At 36.5% G+C, this 22294-nt stretch overlaps 1 protein-coding gene across 1 annotated transcript in view; it reads left to right on the plus strand.

Moving 5' to 3' along the window:
- Positions 1-442: 442 nt before the first annotated feature.
- The window catches only part of LOC117229865 (cilia- and flagella-associated protein 43), a 29762-nt gene continuing 7910 nt past the window's right edge, over positions 443-22294 (plus strand). Inside the window, exons 1-10 of the mRNA XM_033486732.2 lie at positions 443-723; positions 1182-1631; positions 3378-3744; positions 5477-5843; positions 5936-6210; positions 8064-8330; positions 13494-13762; positions 15764-16040; positions 16097-16443; positions 18667-19131. Of these exons, the coding sequence (XP_033342623.2) occupies positions 1234-1631; positions 3378-3744; positions 5477-5843; positions 5936-6210; positions 8064-8330; positions 13494-13762; positions 15764-16040; positions 16097-16443; positions 18667-19131 (3032 nt within the window). The 5' untranslated portion in view covers positions 443-723; positions 1182-1233. The remainder of the gene's footprint in view (positions 724-1181; positions 1632-3377; positions 3745-5476; positions 5844-5935; positions 6211-8063; positions 8331-13493; positions 13763-15763; positions 16041-16096; positions 16444-18666; positions 19132-22294) is intronic.

The raw sequence follows: 22294 nt of genomic DNA on the forward strand, positions 1-22294 counted from the left end.
ACTGAGAAAAATATCAGTATCCTGAGATAACAAATACAAGTAAATCTTCTCGAAAGTTAGCATCCATATTTTTAACGTGTTAAAATGCAAACCCTTAAATATATCGACTTAAAAACAAAGTGACTTATGTCACTTTCAAAATAAACGGCTCATGTGGCAAATCTATTATACATAAAAAAAGTTATGACTGAACCAAGTGCTTCGACAGTTAAATTTAAAATATTTCAAAAGTGGAGTTAATCGATTTGGCTCAATTATTGTTCGGGAGATTGACCAAGCGGATCGGTGGACAATGACGGAGGTCGCCGTCGACTTTGGCGCAAACACAAACAGACCAGATCGTGTGAAGTTCGGCCAGACGCGATGCGACTAGGAGAGACAGGACCTGCCATCTCTGAGTGAGCGCATCACTCAATTACACCAATTCCTTAGTCGCACAGGAGATCGAGTGACAAACATCCTGCTCTCGCCTGGTCGTAACCGTAACGTTCCATTTCGAGGCAAGCACGTATTGTGTCTCTCTATCGTGTTCGCAATAAGGACAGTGTATTATCGCTACTGCGAATCCTGGTTACATCGAAGTATTCTTACTTATTATTACTCATTTCTTGTTATTCTTGTCAAGGTTATTGTTGTTTCTTTACATTGTTAGGTCACAGTTACTTTCGTTTAAATAGTGTACACTTACTTTAACTGCCGTTTCAGACAATTATGCGCATCACCGTACGTATTCAGCGAAAAAACTACGGCGAATCTCGCGAACATGAAAGATATGATATAGATCAGGGGTGTCAAACTCGCGGCCCGAGATGAACATTTTTGCGGCCCAGTCAATATATCCGACGCAAAGTAAGAATAAAATAGAAATGTGAATTAGAAATTTTGAAAGTAGTCTCGGCCAATAAAATTTCTCCCGAAATAGCAAAGATAGTATCAGAGAAGAGATGTCAAATATCAGGACGTGAACAATAATTTAACTTTATTTATATTATTATTATAATGCACTAGTCAAAATAAAAATATTTGTTTCTATGAACATTGATTTTTTTTGCGGCCCACCTAAAGTTAAGCATTGTTTATTTGGCTCAAGTTAGCTTTTGAGTTTGACACCCCTGATATAGATGATATCAATGCGTTCCCACTAGTTTTCCCACTAGTTATAGTTCTCGTATTTTCCACAGATGGATCAAGTTCGGAAAAGCTCGGGACTTTGCGTTCGTCGGAAGAGACGCCATGGTCACGGTCTCGGGTGTCTATGCGCGATTCTACGACTGGAACAGCGGAGAGACGCGGATCGAGAGGTTCGAGGGCCGCCAGAGGGGAGACGGTGCATCCTGCGTCGCCGGACTATCGGTGGCGCCGATTTTCTCCCTGGTCGAGAGGAAGTCGAATCCCAGGATCACGGTATTCGCGTACCCGTCGTTGCGACAAGTGGCGAGATGCGCGAACAGCCAGGAGGCCAACGGGTACGCGTGCTGCGCGTTCGTTGGCACCGAATATCTGCTCGGCCAAACCATCTACCCCGATTTTCGGACGATCTTGTGGCACTGGAGAACGGGCGAACGACTTGCGACGACCGATCCGGGGACCTTCGCAATGGATCCCGCTGCAGATCTGTGCGCAACCTTCGCGTGAGTGCCCGATCGAACCGTGATCGATACTTACTCTGTCTCGTGTAGCGTTGAAACTGATACCGCATCCGATATCTATCGATACCAGTTGACAAATTTCGATCCAATATTGACAAGGGGACCCTACGATAGTAGAAATCGCTTTTGAAACGGTAATAGGTACGAGTTACTATGAACTTGTATTGATCAACTAAAAAATTACTTAAATTCAAAATTCTAACGTTAAATTTAATTCAAATTTAATTCCTCTAATTGAATCCTCTTACAATTCGTTAAAATATATTTAAATTTAAAGCAATTCGTCTATAAACTATGAATTTTAATTAAATCTTTATAAACAAGCAATACAAGTTTATAAAATTTCGAAATTACAACCTTAAATCTACTAATGCTATTTTGAATCATTGTTTTAGCTAGTATCAAGAAACCGTAACCCGTTACTTCACAATGGGCTTTCGTGTTTCAGATATATTGGTTTAGAATTTTGTACTCACCTAGTAAATGAATTATTACTTAGCAGTCTTTAGCAGAACAAGTAAAATTTATGTTTTTTGTTTTACCATTAATATTGATGTCGTATAAGATTAACGTTAAATGCAAAAATAAATAAAATATTTTTTCATTTTAAAGTTGTATTTAAAAAATAAAGAAGAAAATAGTAACAACAGCGAGGATTCGGACTACCACCTGCAACAGCTTTCTAATCAACCGTCTTATCGACTTACTCACAACTTGTTTTGCTATAGCTTGTTAAATAATTCATTAACTAGGTGTGTAAACATATTAGAGTCTTTTTTACACTAGGCAATGTAAAACAATATAAAACAAAGTAAAAGCAATGAATAACAACCTACAGCAACGTAATACTGTTATAAACAACAACGCGAGACAACGTAAAACAACGTAAAGCAAGGTAAAACAATGTAAAACAATATAAAACAACGTAAAAACAATGTATAACAACGTAAAACAATGTAATTCTGTTCTATACAACCACGGGAAACAAAGCAAAACAACTAGGTATGTACTATAACTTGCACCTACTACTGTTTTAAAAGCGATTTCCACTATTGTGAATTTTAACTTCCGCTCACCCTTGTGAATTGTATCAAAGATGTAGGTATCAAAGAGTATTTTCAATACTTACTCTAAAATACCGATACTTGACTACTGCTACAAAAATACCGGTGCCGGTACGCTTAGTATTAATACTAATACAACACACAAGGAAATAAGAATCAATAAAATCGATGAGAATTGTTTCTACGGTAATCATTTTTACAACTATTTTGTTTAATTAAGAAAACTTAACTACGTTTATTAAGATGATTCGATGAAGCATCAAATGAGTATAGGAAAGACCGAGAACTGCTGCAATACTTTGGTATTGCTATTGTATTTACAACGACAATTATTGTGTGAACCTCTCTTACCTACCATATCTCAGATTATTCAGTTACAGTGGTTTTGTTGTGCATTAAGGAATATCCAAGTTATTAAATAAGATATAGCAAACTGGTAAAATAATGTTATAACCAACTGTGCCCAGTCATTGCAGCCACATTATTGGACCTACTTTTCATTCAATTTGCTTGTTTTAAGAAATCTCGGTATCGACAAGAGATACTAAGTGCCTAAAATTTCGATACATATGGACACCTGTTATTAAGTATTTTTCTATCAAATTGACCGAATTTCATCAATAATATCAGTATCGGTTCCATCGCTAATTCCATGTCTCCGTAGATGCTCGTCGGATTCGCCGCTGCTGATGGCGCGGAAGCTTTCGTCGGACGATACCGCAGCAACAGACCTAGCGATTTTCCGCGTCCTAAGCTGCTGCAAGTTCGTGCGATTGTTTCCTATCGAAACGAGCGGTATCTCGGATCGTGAACCAGTCTCCGTTTCCTGGACCTCCGACGGGACACTGCTTATCTGCGATCGACTCGGTAACGTCGAGGCAATCGAGGTCGACGAAGATGAGGCTCGACGCGTTGGGACGGTGGTGCGATCGTCTGGCCAGCCGGCGAGAAATCCTGTCCTGGTGGCTCACAGGGATGGAGCAATGCTCGTCGTCGTTGACGAGTCGGATCATCGAAACATTCGCGCAACGGTACCGTCCCGTTTGTCGACTCCATCGCGTTCAGTCCAACGAACCGTGTCTAACAATTTAATAGGATTTAATAGGTTTAATTTAATAGGTATAACAGGATAATTTAATTTAATTTATTTACGGACTAAAGCCCATTTCAGTTAACGCTAGTAAAGGACTACTTAAATAGGCCTACACTAATTTCTCTCACAGCGTTTCTCAGCTTGGAAACGAAAATGGACAACTTGGGAAGCGGAGATACGGTTATTCGAGGTTTACGCCTCGTTTTTATAGTCGTTGATAATCGGCAACTATAAAAACGAGCCACCTTTTCCCTAGTTGTCCATTTCGGTTCCCAAGTTGCGGGACAATGTAAGAGAAATTACTATAATTACATTCTGTCGGAAAGTGTAATACAGTGGCATGAATAATTATAGACTCAAAGTAACTATTACATTTTTTGTGATATTTATCCCCTTACCGTACCATTTTCTTTACAATTACGATGATTAGAACTTTTTCGACCGCAATAATTTCTTAGAAGAAAAAGAAACTTTATATGTATTGTGTGTTTAAATATTGGTGACAAGAGAATAGAATTTAATTCCGACTTAAAGGAACGGAACAACATTCATACCTAACAGCTTAATAATAAGCTGTTATCTCCACTATTAGAGGCTGACTCGTTAAAATACGGCAAGGGGTTAAACAAAAACTTAACAAAACACCACATTTGTATATTTCTATATTACAATTAATAGAAAATGAGAATATACAAATATAGCCTTTTCTGGTTTTTGTTTAAATATCAGTAAAAATGTAGAAGTTACATTGAGTTTATGTAAGGGACTTCCTCTAACTAAAACACTTGTATATTTAAAAAAGATTTAAGAAGACAACATATTTTGATATTTCTATATTCGAAATAATAGAAAATAGAAACACACAAATATGCTGTTTTGTTAAGTTTTTGTTTGATTATCGGTAACAATTTAAAAGTTACTTTGAAGCTATAATTGTGCATACCACTGTACATGTAATCAAAATTTAATCAGTCACAAGACCAATTCATGTTGCAAACGATTCTGCTAATCCTCCGAGTACCGGGACGCACGTTACCGTGGCGGGATCATTTCCGACCCATACCGATATTTCATTAACGCAGCCGCATTTACGGTCCCTCGAGGTTCTCTCATTGCGTGCAACTCAAGCCGTTTCGAGCCAGGTACAGAAACGCACACAAGTGTTCCCGTCGTAGAAGCGATGAAGATGATGGTGGAGAGAGGGCCTGAGCCAGCGCGGACGAAAGACACGGACACAGTACTCGGGGGATTAACCCTTTACACTCGAGTGGTGACTCTGAGGCACCACTAAAATTTGTTACATCACGTTTGAAGATAATTTTTATATGGACAAAGTTTAGATTTAAAAAATTGTTAAGAGAGTAATTGTTGTGTGACTCCCAACAGTCAATTTCATATGCATAAAATGCATTTTGCCATATAAAATAAAAACACTATAAGTTAAAAAAATAATTTTATATTTACAGTTAAAATAGCTCCGAGTGCAAAGGGTTAATGTAGTTACTATGAGTATACAGAATCTAGTGAGATTCTAAGGAGAATAAGGAGAAAATTGTATCTCGATGACGAACCAGATGCACTGAGTTTAAAAAGATCGCAGATTTTACGGTTGTTAACATTTATTATTCAATACTCTGCAAGCAAACAAATCCTGCAATGAACGTCGACAGTTTTTCAGAAAAGCGACGACTGATCGAAACGAGTCCTGGCGGCTGAGCTGGTCCATCTTGCTGCCGTCGTATCCCAGTCGGGCGGAGAGCGATTCGCGAGGCGACAGGATTATCCTACTAGGGGAAGGTGGCGAGACGATGGTGATCATCGGCGAGTCGCGTGATCGCGATCGCGATCGTCCGCCACGACTCGAAACACTGGCCAGAGACGACGTCGTCGACGCGACTGCAATCGCTCCGCTTCAGGGCTCATACTTTGCAACTTTGTCCGATCGTCGACGTAGCCGGTTGCTCGTTGTGAACGCGGCAACTGGAATAGTCGTCTGTCCGAAGAATCGTCGCCTGTCGTTGAATCATCACGGCGAAGGTTCGTGTAGACGTAGACGTCGGCGACGACGATGGAAGAGGAAAAGGAAGAGGAAAGCGGACAAAGATGGATCGCGGCCGTTTCGGTTTCAGTGACACACTTGGCCTCGCATTCTTCCTTGCCGATTCTGGCGACGTGCAGCGACGCTGGAAATTGCTTGGTGGTCGACGCCTCGGCGCCTTGCGCTCCAAAGATGCTGGGCTGCGCTCATCTGCAGACGGAACCGTTGGACAAACTCAAATTCTCGGTAGAAGGCAGCTTGCTTGGGGTCGGATCTTCCAAATTGGGCCGATTGTTTCTTCTAGGACCAATGGCCATCGGCTCGATGGGCCTAAAGGTTGCGGCCGCGTTCAATGTCGGTCGTCAGGTAGGAAATGCCGTAAATGTCGCCTCGATTTTTCAGGCACTATCGATAGTCTGGCAAGAAAATGTTTCGAATGAAAGTTAATCAGTATTTAGGTGACTATATGTTGAAAAATAGTAAATATCAAAAACTATTGTTTTTCGACTAAAAGTCAAGGTCACCTCGACCTTTTTTAAATGGCACTCTGTATTCTTTACTTCGTAGTGTTATCGCTAATCAAAAAATAAACTCAATGACCTACTATACTATGACATACAGATGACTCTGACTTTAGTAATTTAGGGTTAATATCGTTAATATCGATAGCTATTTTATTTCAATCAATTTACAATAGGTAATCGAAGTGTAATCCATTTTCTTGTAAGCACAATTTCAATCGTATAAGCAAATTACGATGAATTGCAAATATCAACATAACATGAAAAAGAAGTTTTTAAATAATGGCGAAATTAACCGTTACACTTGGTGTTCCATTTGTGTTTTTGGTTTAGAGTTACCCTCCATTGATTCAGAGAACATAATTGTCAAGAAAAATTTGTAATAAACTATCTCTGTTGTTCAAACATATATGGCTGTGGTCAAGGTCATCTGAAGATCATAGCATACTGGGTCGTTGAATTCATTTTTTCATCACCAATTACGCTACGAAGTCAAAAATACAAGGTACCATTTTAAAAAGTCAAGGTGACCTTGACGTTTAGTAGAAAAACAACAGTTTCTGAAATTTTTTAGGTTTCAATATGTAACCGACTAGATACTGATTAATTTTTATTAGAAACATTTTTTGGTCAGACTGTCGAAAGCGACAATTATGTGTCACAGACTGATATTATAAATAAAATATTGTCTTATAATTATGTTTATTATTTTATAATTATATTAATTATTAATTTCATTTCACACACACACAAAATGCATAATTTTCATTTATATTTGACTCGTATATAAATTTTAATTTAATGACACATATCGATATACAGTGGTGTGCATAATTATAGACTCAAAGTAACTTTTACATTGTTACTGACTCTCGAACGAAAACTTAACAAAATATCGTACTTGTATATTTCTATTTTTTACTGTTTCTAATACATAAATATACAAATGCGATAGTTTGTTAAGTTTTTTTTTTAATATACAGGATGACTCAGCTAAATGAGATCACCCACAGTACTATGAATAATTATAAACTCAAAATAACTTCTACATTTTCACTGATATTAAAATAAAAATTTAAAAAATCTGTATTTGTATATTTCCAGTTTCTATTATTTTTAATCTATAAATATACAAATATGGCGTTTTGTTAAATTTTTGTTTAAATATCACTAATAATGTAAAAGTTACTTTGAGTCCATTTATTCAAGATGATTGAATTTATATTTATACAGAATGACTCAGGAATTTTAATTTATACAGGATGACTCAGCTAAATGAGGTCACCCACAGTACTGTGAATAATTATAAACTCAAAGTAACTTCTACATTTCACTGATATCGAAACAAGAATTAAAAAAATCTATATTTGTATATTTCCAGTTTCTATTATTTTTAATATATAATATATGTATAATTATATATAAATTAAATTAATATATAATTAATATAAATATACAAATACGGCGTTTTGTTAAATTTTTGTTTAAATATCACTAATAACGTAAAAGTTACCTTGAGTCCATTTATTCCCGATGTATTATGTCTATCGATATTCTGTACATATACATTCAGACATATATGTATATTAATGTACAGAATATCGATACACTTCGGACGTGTCGCCATCGATACCGCGACCTTTTTCGTTTCGATTTTCGATCAGGCGTAATCAGGATACCGTTTGCCCCGACTGGCAGGTGGTCGACTTTTTGATTTACAGCACGGATTCGCGTTTCTCCTGCGAGGCAAAGGTATTGGTTCTCGTTGGAGCGGAGAAAAGGCATGCCCTGGTAGGTGGCACGATCGCGGTGTTCTCGTGCCCCTTGAACGGAGATTTTCGCGAGATCGCTGGACCTGATCACGCGATAACTACTTCGTTTCTCTACGAAAGCCTGTTCGATGAGGGAAAGTCGGTGCTCGCGGTCCCGTACCTCTCGAACGAGTTGCATCGAATCGAATTCGAGGTAAGGGTGCGCGAGTCGCGCTTCAATTTTGATTTATTCATTTATTTGCAGATATAAATCCATTAACATACAATTGTTGATTATGAGAGATAGGATGAGGGAAATAACACCAAGATCATGAACATGGTTTCGTTATACATTCGGCATAAGCTTCTTCGCTTTGTTGCCTTTAAGATGGGTCACCGTTTTCGGAATTGTACTATAAGTGCGGTCCATTAACCCTTTGCACTCCGCTGTCCCCTCTCGTGGGACATTAACGTTTATTAGTGATTACGGGGAATTGAGTTATTGCAGCGCAACTTTTTGAGACATGCATATTTCCCTGAAGTTTTCTCTTGAAATGGCACAAGAAATCAAATCAAAATATTGTAAAATTACTAAGTATATACAAGAAATGTCAGCGGGTTTTGACGAGAACGTGAGAGGCGTGCTCACGACGGTCCGAGCACTTCAAAGGCGCCACTTGAAAAGAGCGATAAGGCAAGTTTGTAGAAGAAAGGTCGGTATGCGAACATAGCACGCACTGTATAATGAGATTTATAATCATAAAATCTGGAGGAAAAGATTTTAAAAGCTGAACTCAGTCTGGTTTGAAGCGTCGAGCGGTATAGATAGATCTAACGAGTGAGAAAATCGGAAAAGTGATTCTTCTCTTGGTAAATAAATTGTTTGGTAAAAGTTTTTTTGGCAAATATCATCTTGTGAGTTAGTAATAACAATTAGAAATTTTCAACCTATGTATTTATTCATATTTTTTATTAGAACAATGGCAAAACGTTCAAACACGAATGAGTCTCATGACACAAGTAGTAGCGAAGATGAGCTCCGGATAGACGTTTATACAGATATGTTAGAAAGACTAACTGTAGAAGGTTTTCTTCTACAGTTAGTTTATCGTTTTGATAGCAGTGATAGTGATATCGTCCAAGCAACAAGGCGACGAGAGAAAGAGTTCGCATAGATAGCGATTACAACAACAAAACAAAATTATAAAACAAACAATAACAAAATTATAAAAAATGAAATATTGATTTTTTTGCAAATTTCTCGATTTCAGCCAATTCATATAAATCCAATATCATTATAACATGTTAGTTAGTTCCAAAACCATACTAAATAATACAAGGGTCTGTAAATGCCCGTTTCTGCCGAAAAGTGGCGCTGAATAGCTGGTTGCCAACGTCCAGAATGGTTCGGAGTGCTAAGGGTTAATCCTCGCCGTGTCCACGTCCGGGTTCTTTCGAACCCAGAACTCGGGACCTGACTTGACCATTTGACCCTTGATGCCGTCTGCTGTTTGTTCGCATTAGAGCAACGACAATAAATACAGAAAGAAATGTAACAAATGTAATTACTATGTACAAAAAAGCATGGTAAGATAATAATAATAATAATAATAATAATAATAAAAATAATGATGATAATAACAACAAAGTTTTAGTTCAAAATTTAGGGCTGCGCATGAACGGTCAACCGCCATGCCGGTACTCACCTATGTTTTACATACAGAGTTATACGTGGTATGACACAACAGCGATAAAATAGACGTATTTCCAGTCAATGCCACAAAATTCAAAACTTGTTTACATAAACTGTTTGCCTAAACTGCTGATTCGCCGATTCTCTGTCGGTTTTAACCCATGTACAGTGGGTAACGAAAGTATTCGAACACTAGTATAACATCGATTTCTACGCTATATATTTAAATAAATATACATTGAAGGAAAAAAGTACTGTACGATATATAAGAGTATGTAAATGTCAAAATACAACAAACTTTTGATTTAGTGTAAAACGTTATATAGACAATTAAAAAAATATTAAGGAACATCGAATTTTCGTGCAACATAAGTATTCAAACGCCTTATAAAATTCAGTCGAGAAATTATAAAAATACATCTTTTTATTAATTTTTATTACTAATTTTATACTTGTATTGTTTAACAATATGTTTCAAGAAGTTTGACATTTTAAAAATCATTCTTTATCTATGATCGATGTTGTTTTATATCTCTATTTTACACGATTTTATGATTTGTTTATAGTATGTATGTTTTTTGTTGCAACTGGTATGACCGAATTCACTTCATGAGAATACACAGTCGTGTATAATTTGTTAATGCATTTGAAGGAATCTGTAAAATTAGAATGCAGTTTTGGCCCATTTACCCGCTAATATTGATGTAACATGGGAAAAATCAACCAAAACTGCAATCTATTTTTACAAATTTCTTCAAATGCATTAACAAATTAAGATAACAATTTATATTTACACGTGCCTTACACAAAACTTTGTATCCCCATGAAGTGAATTCGGTCATACGAGTTGCAACAAAAAACATACATATTATAAACAAATCGTATAAAATAGAGATAAAAAACGACATCGATCTTAAATAAATACTTATCTTTAAAACGTCAAACTTCTTGAAACATATTGTTAAACGATAGAGGTATAAAATTAGTAATAAAAATTAATAAAAAAATTTATTTTTATAACTTTTCGACTGAATTTTATAAGACGTTCGAATACTTATGTTGCATGAAAATTCGATGTCCTTAATGTTTTTTTAATTATGTAGATATCATTTTACACTAAATCGAGTATTTCTTCCCTTCAATGTATATCTATTTAAATATATGGTGTTAAAGTCGAAGTTGTACTAGTGTTCGAATATGTACTTTCGTTACCCACTGTACGTCGAATGCAGAGTCATTTTGACCTGCGAGCGATAAGACGGCTTGGTATACTATAGCATTCCATATAAGGACAACATTCGAAGGCAGTGACGACACCAGTTTCCAACATAAATTTTATTACAAGTCAAAATGACCTGTATTCGTCTCCCGCAACCATCGAAAATCATTCGTCTTCGGCGGGTTCATGCTATATGTTTCTGTTCTGTACTGTAAAAATGGGTATTTATCCGTATATACAGAGTGGCCCACAAAAGTGTTCGTACACCTTTTAAAATGCAATGAATAAAATTTAAAAAAAATGTTTTTTAGATACTAGATTACTAGATACTAGATTTAGACTATTACTAGACGCAGACTAAAAAGCTTTCTTGTTTAATTTGACTATTACTTGGAATGAAAAGAAAAAATTAAAAACCCTCGTTTTTTAATATTTTTATCTGAACCTATAACAAAAATTTAAAGAATGCCTTTTGTAGATCTCGGCAACTACGCGTGCTGAAAATTTGATCGAAATCGGTTCACCCAGAGTGGAGCTACAGGCGTTGAAGGATTTTAAAAATTGCAGATGTCTTAAAGTTTTTGGTTGTTACGAGCCGAGGGCCAGGCAGCTTTGTGTGGTCGGAGGTTGGATGCGATTGGGATTTTTCTATAAGGGAAAATAGCGTGGACCGGCCGATGCTCCTTTCATCACGGATGGCCACCTGATAGTCAGGATAGGATTCGTGGTCCAGCCGATGCTTCTTTCAGCACGGGTGGCCGCCTGATAATCAGGATAGAATTTGTGGAAATTGAAGTTTGAATGCCTCTTAACTTTCACAAGAAGAAATGAAGATATGCCTCGAGCTGTAAAGGTATATCTTCGTGGGTTTGTACCAACTACTGCTTCGAATCAGGAAATAGAATAATTGAATTTTACAACCAAAGTAAACTGGTAAAAGATAGTGTAGTTACAAGTTTTGGTTAAATACAATTGTATATGTATGAGTATGTTGCGGATTCAAGATCGTGGTCCCAGTTTGTGTCGCACTGGGTAGACGTGGGCTTGTAACCTTGTAACGAAGTACGTACTCGGTTGATATTATAACGTACGGAGAATCTTTCCACGAATTTTTTCTATTCCTTCCTGAAGGCATACGCCAGGCTGGCACCAGCCAGTCGAGGGTACATTTGTATATCGCGAGACAAGTGCCTCCAAGGGGGTACGACGACGAACGTTTCTGGAATCGGACCACATAGGAACACCCCCGCTACCATTTTTCCGGAGAAAATCTGGCTATATACAGGGCCTAAACGCGACCAGAAAGCGGGCTAGTTTCGAGTCATTCGTCGACGTGGAAACTCTAGTGAGATCGAGTCTTAATTCTCCTTCGAACAATTTAGTAGGTAATTAGATATCAAATCAGAAGCCCCCGCCGACTCAGTGCGAAAAGCTGAGAGCACGATAGAGTCCGCGAACACCTACATACATCTGTAAAAACCCAAAACGCGTAATAAATTAGCTTTTACCAGTTTTCTTTGGTTACAAGTTCAATTATTTCCATTTCATATTTCGAAGCAGTAGTTGGTATAACCCACAAAGATATATCTTTACCACTCGAGGTATATCTTTACTTCTCTTTCTTACAAAGTTACGAGGCAGCCTAATACCAATTTCTCCAAATACTATCCTTACCTTAAAGGTAGCCATCCGTGCCGAAATAAGCATCGGCTGGTCTACGCACCCCTATCAAAAATCCCAATTGCATCCAACCTCCGGCCACCCAACCTGCCACGCCCTCGGCTCGTAACAATGTGCTCGAAAGATAATTAAACTCGATCTTGCTAATATTTCTTCGTCGGTGGTTGACTTGAAACCAGCCCGCTTTCTGGTCGCGTTTGGGTCTTTTATATACCCACATTTTCTTAGTAGTAGTGGGGATGTTCGTATGTGCTCCAAACGAACCCCTGGCTGGTTGGTGCCAGCCTGACGTATGCCTTCAGGGAGGAGTATAAAAAACACGTCGGAAAATTCTCCGTACGTTACATGGTCAAAATCGTGATAAAGCTGCGATTTTTCCGATCTTTAATTTATTGTAACTCGTAACAACGTGAACCGATTTCGATAAAATTTTCAACATGCATATAGGTTGCCGAGATCTACGAAAGACATTCCTTAAATTTTCATTATAGGCTCAGATAAAAAAGTTAAAAAAGGAGAGATTTTTATTTTTTTGTAGTAAAAGTAGTAGCAAAATTATAAAAAAAGATCATTTCAATCATCGTCTAGTAGACTAGTCTCTCTATCATTTAAAAACAATTCGAGTCATTTAGTTCAGTTTTAAAATAGTTATTGCGTTTTAAAAGGTGTACGAATACTTTTGTGGGCCACACTGTATGAGTAAAATAAGTTAAAAATTAATTAAATTAAATTAAATTTAATTTAATCAACTGGTTCTTCACACTTTTTCGCGTTTTCCTGTGTAGGCAGAATTCCGAGAGGCTACGCTGATCGACGTGGTTCCGTCGCTCCATCGAACGAGAAATCTTGGGATCGGTCTGCATCGCAGAACACGCGACCATGCTCTGTTGCTCGCGTGCGGGTACGACGGATCGATCGTGGTACGAGAAAACACGTTGCGAGCTTTATTGGTATTCGTGGCTCATCACAGAAGCGAGGGCGGCACTCGGAGCGCCATGCTCGTCGGCGACGCGATAGTTTCCCTTGGTCGAAACGGGGACTTGGTCGCAAACAGGTACAATATTTTCCTATCTCGTATCGTCTCGTCTCATCATTGAACTTGTCGTTCCTGCCGTTATCGCCGCAGAATGTATAATTTCTACTATTATTCTTTTTATCATTATTATCATTATTATTATTATTACAATTACTACTACTACTACTATTATTATTATTATTATTATTATTATTATTATTATTATGTATTTGTTAATTTCAAATCTCAACTGTCGTATGTCACCGTTTGATCATGATTACACGATCTCGCCTAATCTCGCCTCAACTTACCATCTCTTGGACATATGTATGAATTACTGTTTTCCCATTTAAGGCGTCAAATGTCAGTAAATATCTTATCTAATTTCAACTTAAATACCCTCCCTTTTTAAGCCCTCTCCCCCCTCAACCTCCCTCACTGCTGAGAGATACCTTCGCAATACTGGAATATCTCCTGGGTTGCCCTAAGACATCATTCTTTGTCAAGACGAATGGATAAATAAATTATGCGGATCACTGAACTTTTTCTGTATACTTTCAAAATTTAAACGGAATGCTTTATAACTACTATGATCTTATGATGGTTCCGTATAATTTTCTTAGAATTTGTAATTTTTGTATAACTTTTAGTATTTATGTTACACTAAAGAGTCTAGAACCTGTATATGTAAATCAATTCTGAATTCTAAATACAAAGGAGTGCAAATTTTAAAAGAATTGGTAGAATTAGATCAGTACTAAAAACTAGTACTAGTAATAAGACGGTTAAATGTTAAGATAAGTCATGAACCGCTGCGACAATACAGGTTCTAGATGAGGTGAAAGATATACATATATTATACAATAAAATATTGTATACATTATATTATATGTATAATTATATATATATATATATATATATAAAATATAAGTATAAAATATATATATTTAGCATTTAAATGAAAACCTACATTAATAACTGTAATCTTCTTTGCGACACACTAGACTTCTATAAAAGCTAATTAAGAATTAAACTATTACGAACCATATTATTATAACACGAGTATAACTTGTCTTTCTCTCTCTCTCTCTCTCTCTCTCTCTCTCTCTTCTCTCTCTCTCTCTCTCTCAGCATGCATATAACATACTGAGATCTACAAAACAGATTAATTTTCATTTTCATTATAGGTTCAGATAAAAAAGCTAAAACATGAGAGTTTTCGATTTTCTTTTGTCACTCTGAGCAACAGCAAAATTTAAAAAAGGCATCTGAAAAAATATTCAAATACAGTTTAGTCCAGTTTTGGTAAAGTTGTTGCGTTTTAAAAGAGTGTCCGAATATTAATGGGAGTCACTGTATATAGAGTTCTTTTCCGATAGTGCGAAACGCCCGTAGGGTGCGATGGGATTGTATTGAGTTGGCAACTGAGTAATTGCCGATTTGTTCAATGAAATAAAAAATTTTTTTTTACTTGGAATGAAGTTAAATCTGTAATGTATTTTCCATTTTGTTCGATGACATTTTGCCATCTCTCTGATAACTTAAAAATTTCACGCTCGTAGAAAGTCTGATCCTTTTCGGCCACAAACTGAGTCAAGTGAGATTTTACAGCATCATCATCGTTAAAAGTTTTACCACGAAGGGAGTTGTCCAGGGATCGATATAAGTGGTAATCCGATGGCGCGAGATCAGGGCTATATGGTGGGTGTAACATCAATTCCCAACCAATATCCATCAATTTTTGCCGAGCGGACAAAGACGTGTGCGGCCTAGCATTGTCCTGGTGGAAAATGACACCTTTACGATTGACAAATTCTGGTCGCTTTTCCTTGACCGCTGCATTGAATTTGTCCGGTTGCTAACATTCGCGGATAATAAAAAATAACATAATAATAATAATAATAATAATAATAATGATTTTATAATATAACATTTACGGATATCATAAAAATGGGAGTGAGATACATCTATAACTGAAATTGGCAATTATTTAAGTGCCAACCCAATAGATTGTACAAAGTTTTATTTCTGTCGAATTAGGCTGCTGGAAGCGATCATTAAACGCGGTCCCGATTTACCGTGTTCGACAACTCCGAGCGATTCCACCCGAGGGATCGCACACGAAAACGATTCCGATCCTGCTCCCGATCGCACATCTAAAAGCGAAAGCGAGTCGACCACGACCACGGAGGAAGAAGACTGCTCGAGCGAAACGTGGATAGAACGGAGCATTCGCAAACGAAACGCCGCCGAAAAACAGCAAGCCCACTCGTCGCGTCTCTCGATCCTCGAGGATCTGAACGGACTGAGTCAACGGGTAAGTAACCAGCTCGGTTTTTAGCGGACAACGTCAGTAAAGCGACTCTGACGCAGATAAAGGCGTTGCTCGATTCGAACGAAGAAGAGACTCCGGCAGCGAGGCTTCCGACCCGTTCGTTCGATCTCGATCTAGAAGCTCGAGCGCGCAAACTGGCAGAGGCAAAGTCGACCGGAGAACGACTGTTCGAGACTGGCGAGCAGCTAATCGAGCGATGCGATCGGACCAGTAGATATCTGCGAGAAAGGTTCTTGGAACCCCTGCGCGTTCCGCCGAGCAGCATCGCCTCCGTTTTGGGCGAGACGAAAGTGACCAACTACCCCCTCGGCGAAGTGACTTCAAGGGACGCGGATCTGCTGTCTTGGTGTCGGTTCTCCGAGGCGACCAGACAGGCGGTATCGAGGTAAAGGTGGAGCCAAAGGCACCCAAATGCGGTAAAAAAAACATTTTCTGACGGAAATCAAATATTTATGCCTAATTTTTTAATATTATACGATAAGGTGTTATACATGTGTACTTTGATCACATTGAATCAGTTGTAGAAACTATTTCTTAAGAACATTTCTAAACAAAAATATTATTACAAAATACGTGCATTTAATTAATTAGTTGTAAATTCGTTGTTTTAGAGTTGTCAGTTTGTCTGCCATATATACATATGAGCCGTTTATTTTGAAATTTGTTTTTAAGTCGATATATTTAAGGGTTTGCGTTTTAACACGTTTAAAAATATGGATGCTTACTTTCGAGAAGATTTACTTGTATTTGTTATCTCAGGGTACTGATATTTTTCTCAGTATAAATAATTTCGTATAAACATTAAAAAATCACCACTTTTCATTACGGTAAAGTGACTTAAGCCACTTTCAAAACAAATAGTTTAGAAAAATGACTGACATATATTAATTTTGTCCGACGTATTTTACCGAAGCGATGTTTTGAAAGGACAGTGATTTACTAAAATTGTTGAATAAATTACACATATAATAATAATTTATACCATGAGCATATTTAATATAAAGGTTTGATTTAAGTATTTTTTATTTTAATATTCATAAAATACAAAAATAATTAGTACATTTTGAAACATAAGTATAAGTAATTTATATGAAAATACATCGGTTCAATTTAATTTTCGTCATCAATAGGAGTGATTAAGTCCTCGGAAATCGTGTTTTGTTTCAAATTTTTTAAATAACTGTGGTAAATTGGGGGTATATAATTAAGCAAGTCCATCGTGTCTTTGTATTTTGCTGAAGAAACAGGACGAGATCCAGCGTATAACATAATATAATATATAATATATATGTATTATATAATATAATTTACAAAACTGCACTATTCTTTCGCACTTATAAAAATAAGTCCAGTGATCACAATTTTCTTAAAAATACTGAAAATAATTCAAAACAATACTTCACACACACTTATCACACGTTTCTATTTCCTTTACACTAAGCCCCGCAATTAATTTCCCGAGTACAGCGACTTACGCCACTTTCAAAATAAATATATTTGTTATACCGTTAATTAGCAAAACTTCTCTCGAACAAATCTCAATAGTTCTCAACTTACTGATTGCAAATTTTTAAAAAATGAAAAGATACCGTTCAATTGTAATTAGTGTTTCCATTAACTCGATTTTTTTGAAAAAGTGACTTATGCCACTTTCAAAATAAACGGCTCGTATATACATGTGCGTGGCAGACAAACTGGCAACTCTAAAACAACGGATTTACAACTACTTCACAGCAAATTATTGAAAATTGATAAACAAAAGTAACAATTAATTAAAAATTAGTATTTAGACTTTAAATACATGGTCTTACCAATACAGAATAATTTCTAAAATTTATATTACAGGCCTCCAGTATATATCTATATTCAAGCAATTCTTGGAGTTCTGAGTCGCGAGCATAATCTGACATGCGTTTATATTGCTGTAATTTTCGCATTGACAGCTCTTGACAGCTCTTGGCAGCTAGTTTTTTTTTTAAATAATGGTAAAACTTTAGTCTACAAAATGAAGCCGAAACGAACACTTCATCGTACTGCATTTATAATTTAAGAATAAAATGAAATTTGAACACATTTAGTTGAATATAACCGAAAAAGTAGCTGAGATATAAAAACAAAATTTTGTGTAATTCAAGTATATACTAGATAGAGTTAATCCTATCACTCATTATTCAATTTCAAAAAGTAACACATTTATAAACGACGATTTTATTTGGGAAATACTCTACTCGTCACCAAAACAAATAAGTGGTAAAAGAAATCATGGCAAATCATGACACATATTCCCAACGAATTGTATGCGAATTAAGTTTTCATTATAGAGATATTGTATACCAATGACTTTCTTTGCCGGCTTTGGGTGTCTTTGTCCCCACTTTGCGGTGATCGCGTTTGTGTCGGTGCAACGTAATGATACGTTCAAATACGTCCCGATACATCCAAAGAAATGTCTATTCTGATATCCATCGACGCAACGGGTAAAAATTGCTTATAAGAAACCAGTCCAATGATTTCCATCGTTTCAGTGCGAATACGTCGGACGCGAAATGCAATCGAGACGTCGCGAGGAGATTCGTTCGCGTCTCCATTCGCGCACTCTGCGTTTTAGGTTGGAGGCAGAGTACGAATCGGAGTCATCGAACCAGGAAAACCCGCCAAACCAGCCGGACTTGTTCGACTCGCGCCGCGGATACGTCCAGGTTCGAGAGGCCAGCATCCTAGCAAATGACAGCGAATGCGATGCAAAAATCCGTTTCAACGAACTGTACGAGGAAACCCGATCGATCAAACAGAGGGAGACAAAGGCAGCGATCGCGCTCGCCGAGGAAACGCGTCGATGTGTCATCGAACTGATGCGAACGTTTCACGTGGACGCGACAGATCGGGTACCGGATATTTCTCTGTGGCATCGAACCGTGGAAACGTCCCTCTTCGATGGCGATCGGATCGAACCCGTGAACAATGAGAACAAAGCGAACAAAGAAGAAGGAGACGAGATAGCCTTCGACTTGAAAGATTATGCGTTTCGTGGGTCGACGCTCGAGCGTATGATGGACGGTGTGCTGGAAGTCGGGTAAGCCAGGCGACTTATTATTATCATTACTATTATTCAATTAAATTCCAAATTCCAAATTGCAAATTCCAAATTCCAAATTTCAAATTTCAAATTTCAAATTCCAAATTTCAAATTCCAAATTTCAATTTCAAATTCAATTTCAAATTCCAAATTCCAAATTTCAAATTTCAAATTTCAAATTCCAAATTTCAATTTCAAATTCAATTTCAAATTCCAAATTCCAAATTTCAAATTCCAAATTTCAAATTCCAAGTTCCAAATTTCAAATTTCAAATTCCAAATTTCAAATTCCAAATTTCAAATTCCAAATTTCAATTTCAAATTCAATTTCAAATTCCAAATTCCAAATTGCAAATTCCAAATTTCAAATTCCATATTTCAAATTCCAAATTTCAAATTCCAAATTTCGAATTCCAAATTTCGAATTCCAAATTTCGAATTCCAAATTTCGAATTCCAAGTTTCGAATTCCAAATTTCGAATTCCAAGTTTCGAATTCCAAATTTCAAATTCCAAATTTCAAATTCCAAATTCCAAATTTCAAATTTCAAATTTCAAATTCCAAATTTCAATTTCAAATTCAATTTCAAATTCCAAATTCCAAATTCCAAATTCCAAATTTCAAATTCCAAATTTCGAATTCCAAATTTCGAATTCCAAATTTCGAATTCCAAGTTTCGAATTCCAAGTTTCGAATTCCAAATTTCGAATTCCAAATTTCGAATTCCAAGTTTCAAACTCCAAGTTTCAAACTCCAAGTTTCAAATTCCAAGTTTCAAATTCCAAGTTTCAAACTCCAAGTTTCAAACTCCAAGTTTCAAATTCCAAGTTTCAAATTCCAAGTTTCAAATTCCAAGTTCCAAATTCCAAGTTTCAAATTCCAAGTTTCAAATTCCAAGTTTCAAATTCCAAGTTTCAAATTCCAAGTTTCAAATTCCAAGTTTCAAATTCCATGTTTCAAATTCCAAGTTTCAAATTCCAAATTTCAAATTCCAAATTTCAAATTCCAAATTCCAAATCCCAAATTTCAAATCCCAAATTTCAAATCCCAAATTTCAATTTCAAATTTCAATTTCAATTTCAATTTCAATTTCAATTTCAATTTCAATTCAAATTCCGATTTGATTCGATTTAATTTATTTATGGATACGGGTAAATACCCATTTTTGCAATGGAGAACAAAAACATATAATATTAACGTAGGATCAGAGCTGTGGGGATATTAATAAAATGTTTAATTAAAAGCTAAATACACCAACATAATAATTAAAACCTTTAACACTCAACACTTAACTAAGATACAATGAATTCAACGCGCAACTCTCCGTCTGAGGTTTTCCCGTTTTCAAAATCGTTGTCAAATACGCCGATTCGCTTCTATCGCTCAAATACAACTGCTACACGAAATCGCATACAAACGATATAACTGTCGTTCAGTTGCTGAAAAGCAGTGACGTACCAATTTGGCCAAAAATCCTCATTCCACATGAATATTGACAGAGAATCAGCGAATCAGCAGTTTAGGTAAACAGTTTAGATAAACTCGTTTTGAATTTTGTAATATTAAATGCAAATATTTTGTAATATTAACTGAAAAATCTTGTAAAATGATCAATTAGGCTAAATCGTGTCGAGTGGAATTTAGTTCTGAAGGGCAGTGCTGACCTAGCAAATCGAGATGAGTATTGGCTGTTTTGTCCGTACGTTCGGTTAGTCGCCTAACGTACATGCGCGACCGAACTATTGTACGCTCGATTCGCGCTTCCTACGGCAAACTAATGACGTGGAAGGGTCTCTAGTAGTCTTAGAGAACTTTATTTTTTGTGTTGCACTCTCTGCGAGCGCTGGTGGAAGAATGCTCTTCCAACGCTGGAAAGTCGTGGAAGAGCACCCGTGGATGGAGGTAGATTGTTTATTATTGGTCGAGGCACGAATCACCCCTTGGAGGGGGGTGTCTGCCTTGACCCTTGTTGGGGCCTGAGAGGGTTTCCCCAATGGTGGGACCTTTTTATGGCCCTTGTCTCTGGACGCAACATTGACTATTGGTCATGCCAGGTATAAGGTGTTAAAATATTATACGTCACGACCACCATAGCGGAATTCTATACTACTGGATCGGTGGAGATCTGTCAAAAAAACTTCGTGCAAAATTGACCTTGTCTTTAAAAATCACGGTCAAATTTTGTTCGCTGTATCATATTGTATTCGTTAAGAGTAACAATAGCCTCGAAGGAACTATGAGCCGTAAGTCAACCGTTTACATAAAAAAACGATGTTAAAAACGACATACAGTGGCCCACAAAAGTGTTCGTACATCTTTTAAAACTCAATAACGTTTTGAAAACTGAACTAAATGACTTCAATTTTTTTTAGACGACAAAGGGTCTAGTCTACTAGGTGATGGCTAAAAAGCTGCTTTTAAATTTTGATATTATTTAGAATGAAAAGAAAAAATTAAAAATCCTCGTTTTTTAACTTTTCTATCTGAACCTATAACGAAAATTTAAAAAATGTTTTTTGTAGATCTCGGTAACTTACATGCGTACTGAAAATTTGATCGAGATCGGTTAATCCAGAGTCGAGCTACAGATGTTGACAAATTTGAAACACTGCAGATTTCCTACAATTTTTGGTCAAAATCGTAATAAAACCACGATTTTTGCCCCCTTTAATTTGTTGTAACTCATAACGTCAACCGATTTCGATAAAATTTTCAGCATGCATATGAGTTATCAAGATCTATGAAAGGCATTTTTTAAATTTTCGTGTTATAGGATCAGATAGAAAAGTTAAAAAACAAGGGTTTTTAATTATTTTTCTTTTCATTCCAAGTAATAGCAAAATTAAAATAAAGCTTTTTAGCTATTGTCTAGTAGACTAGTTCCTCTATCATTTGAAAAAGAATTCAAGTCATTTAGTTCAGTTTTTAAATAATTATTGTGTTTTAAAAGATGTACGAACACTTTTTTGGGCCACTGTACAACTGGCCAGGTAGTGGTCTCCTGACGAGTACTATGTTACAGCAATAAAAATTTGACTTTGATTTTCAAGCTCGTGTTCAACTTTGCACGAAGTTTTTTTAACAGATTTCCGCTATGGTGATCGTGGCATATAATTTGTTGACACCCTGAACAACTTTGTATACACGATGTCCCAAAATG

The sequence above is a fragment of the Megalopta genalis genome, chromosome 17, assembly GCF_051020955.1.
Source record: "Megalopta genalis isolate 19385.01 chromosome 17, iyMegGena1_principal, whole genome shotgun sequence".
NCBI classification, from domain to species: Eukaryota; Metazoa; Arthropoda; class Insecta; order Hymenoptera; family Halictidae; genus Megalopta; species Megalopta genalis.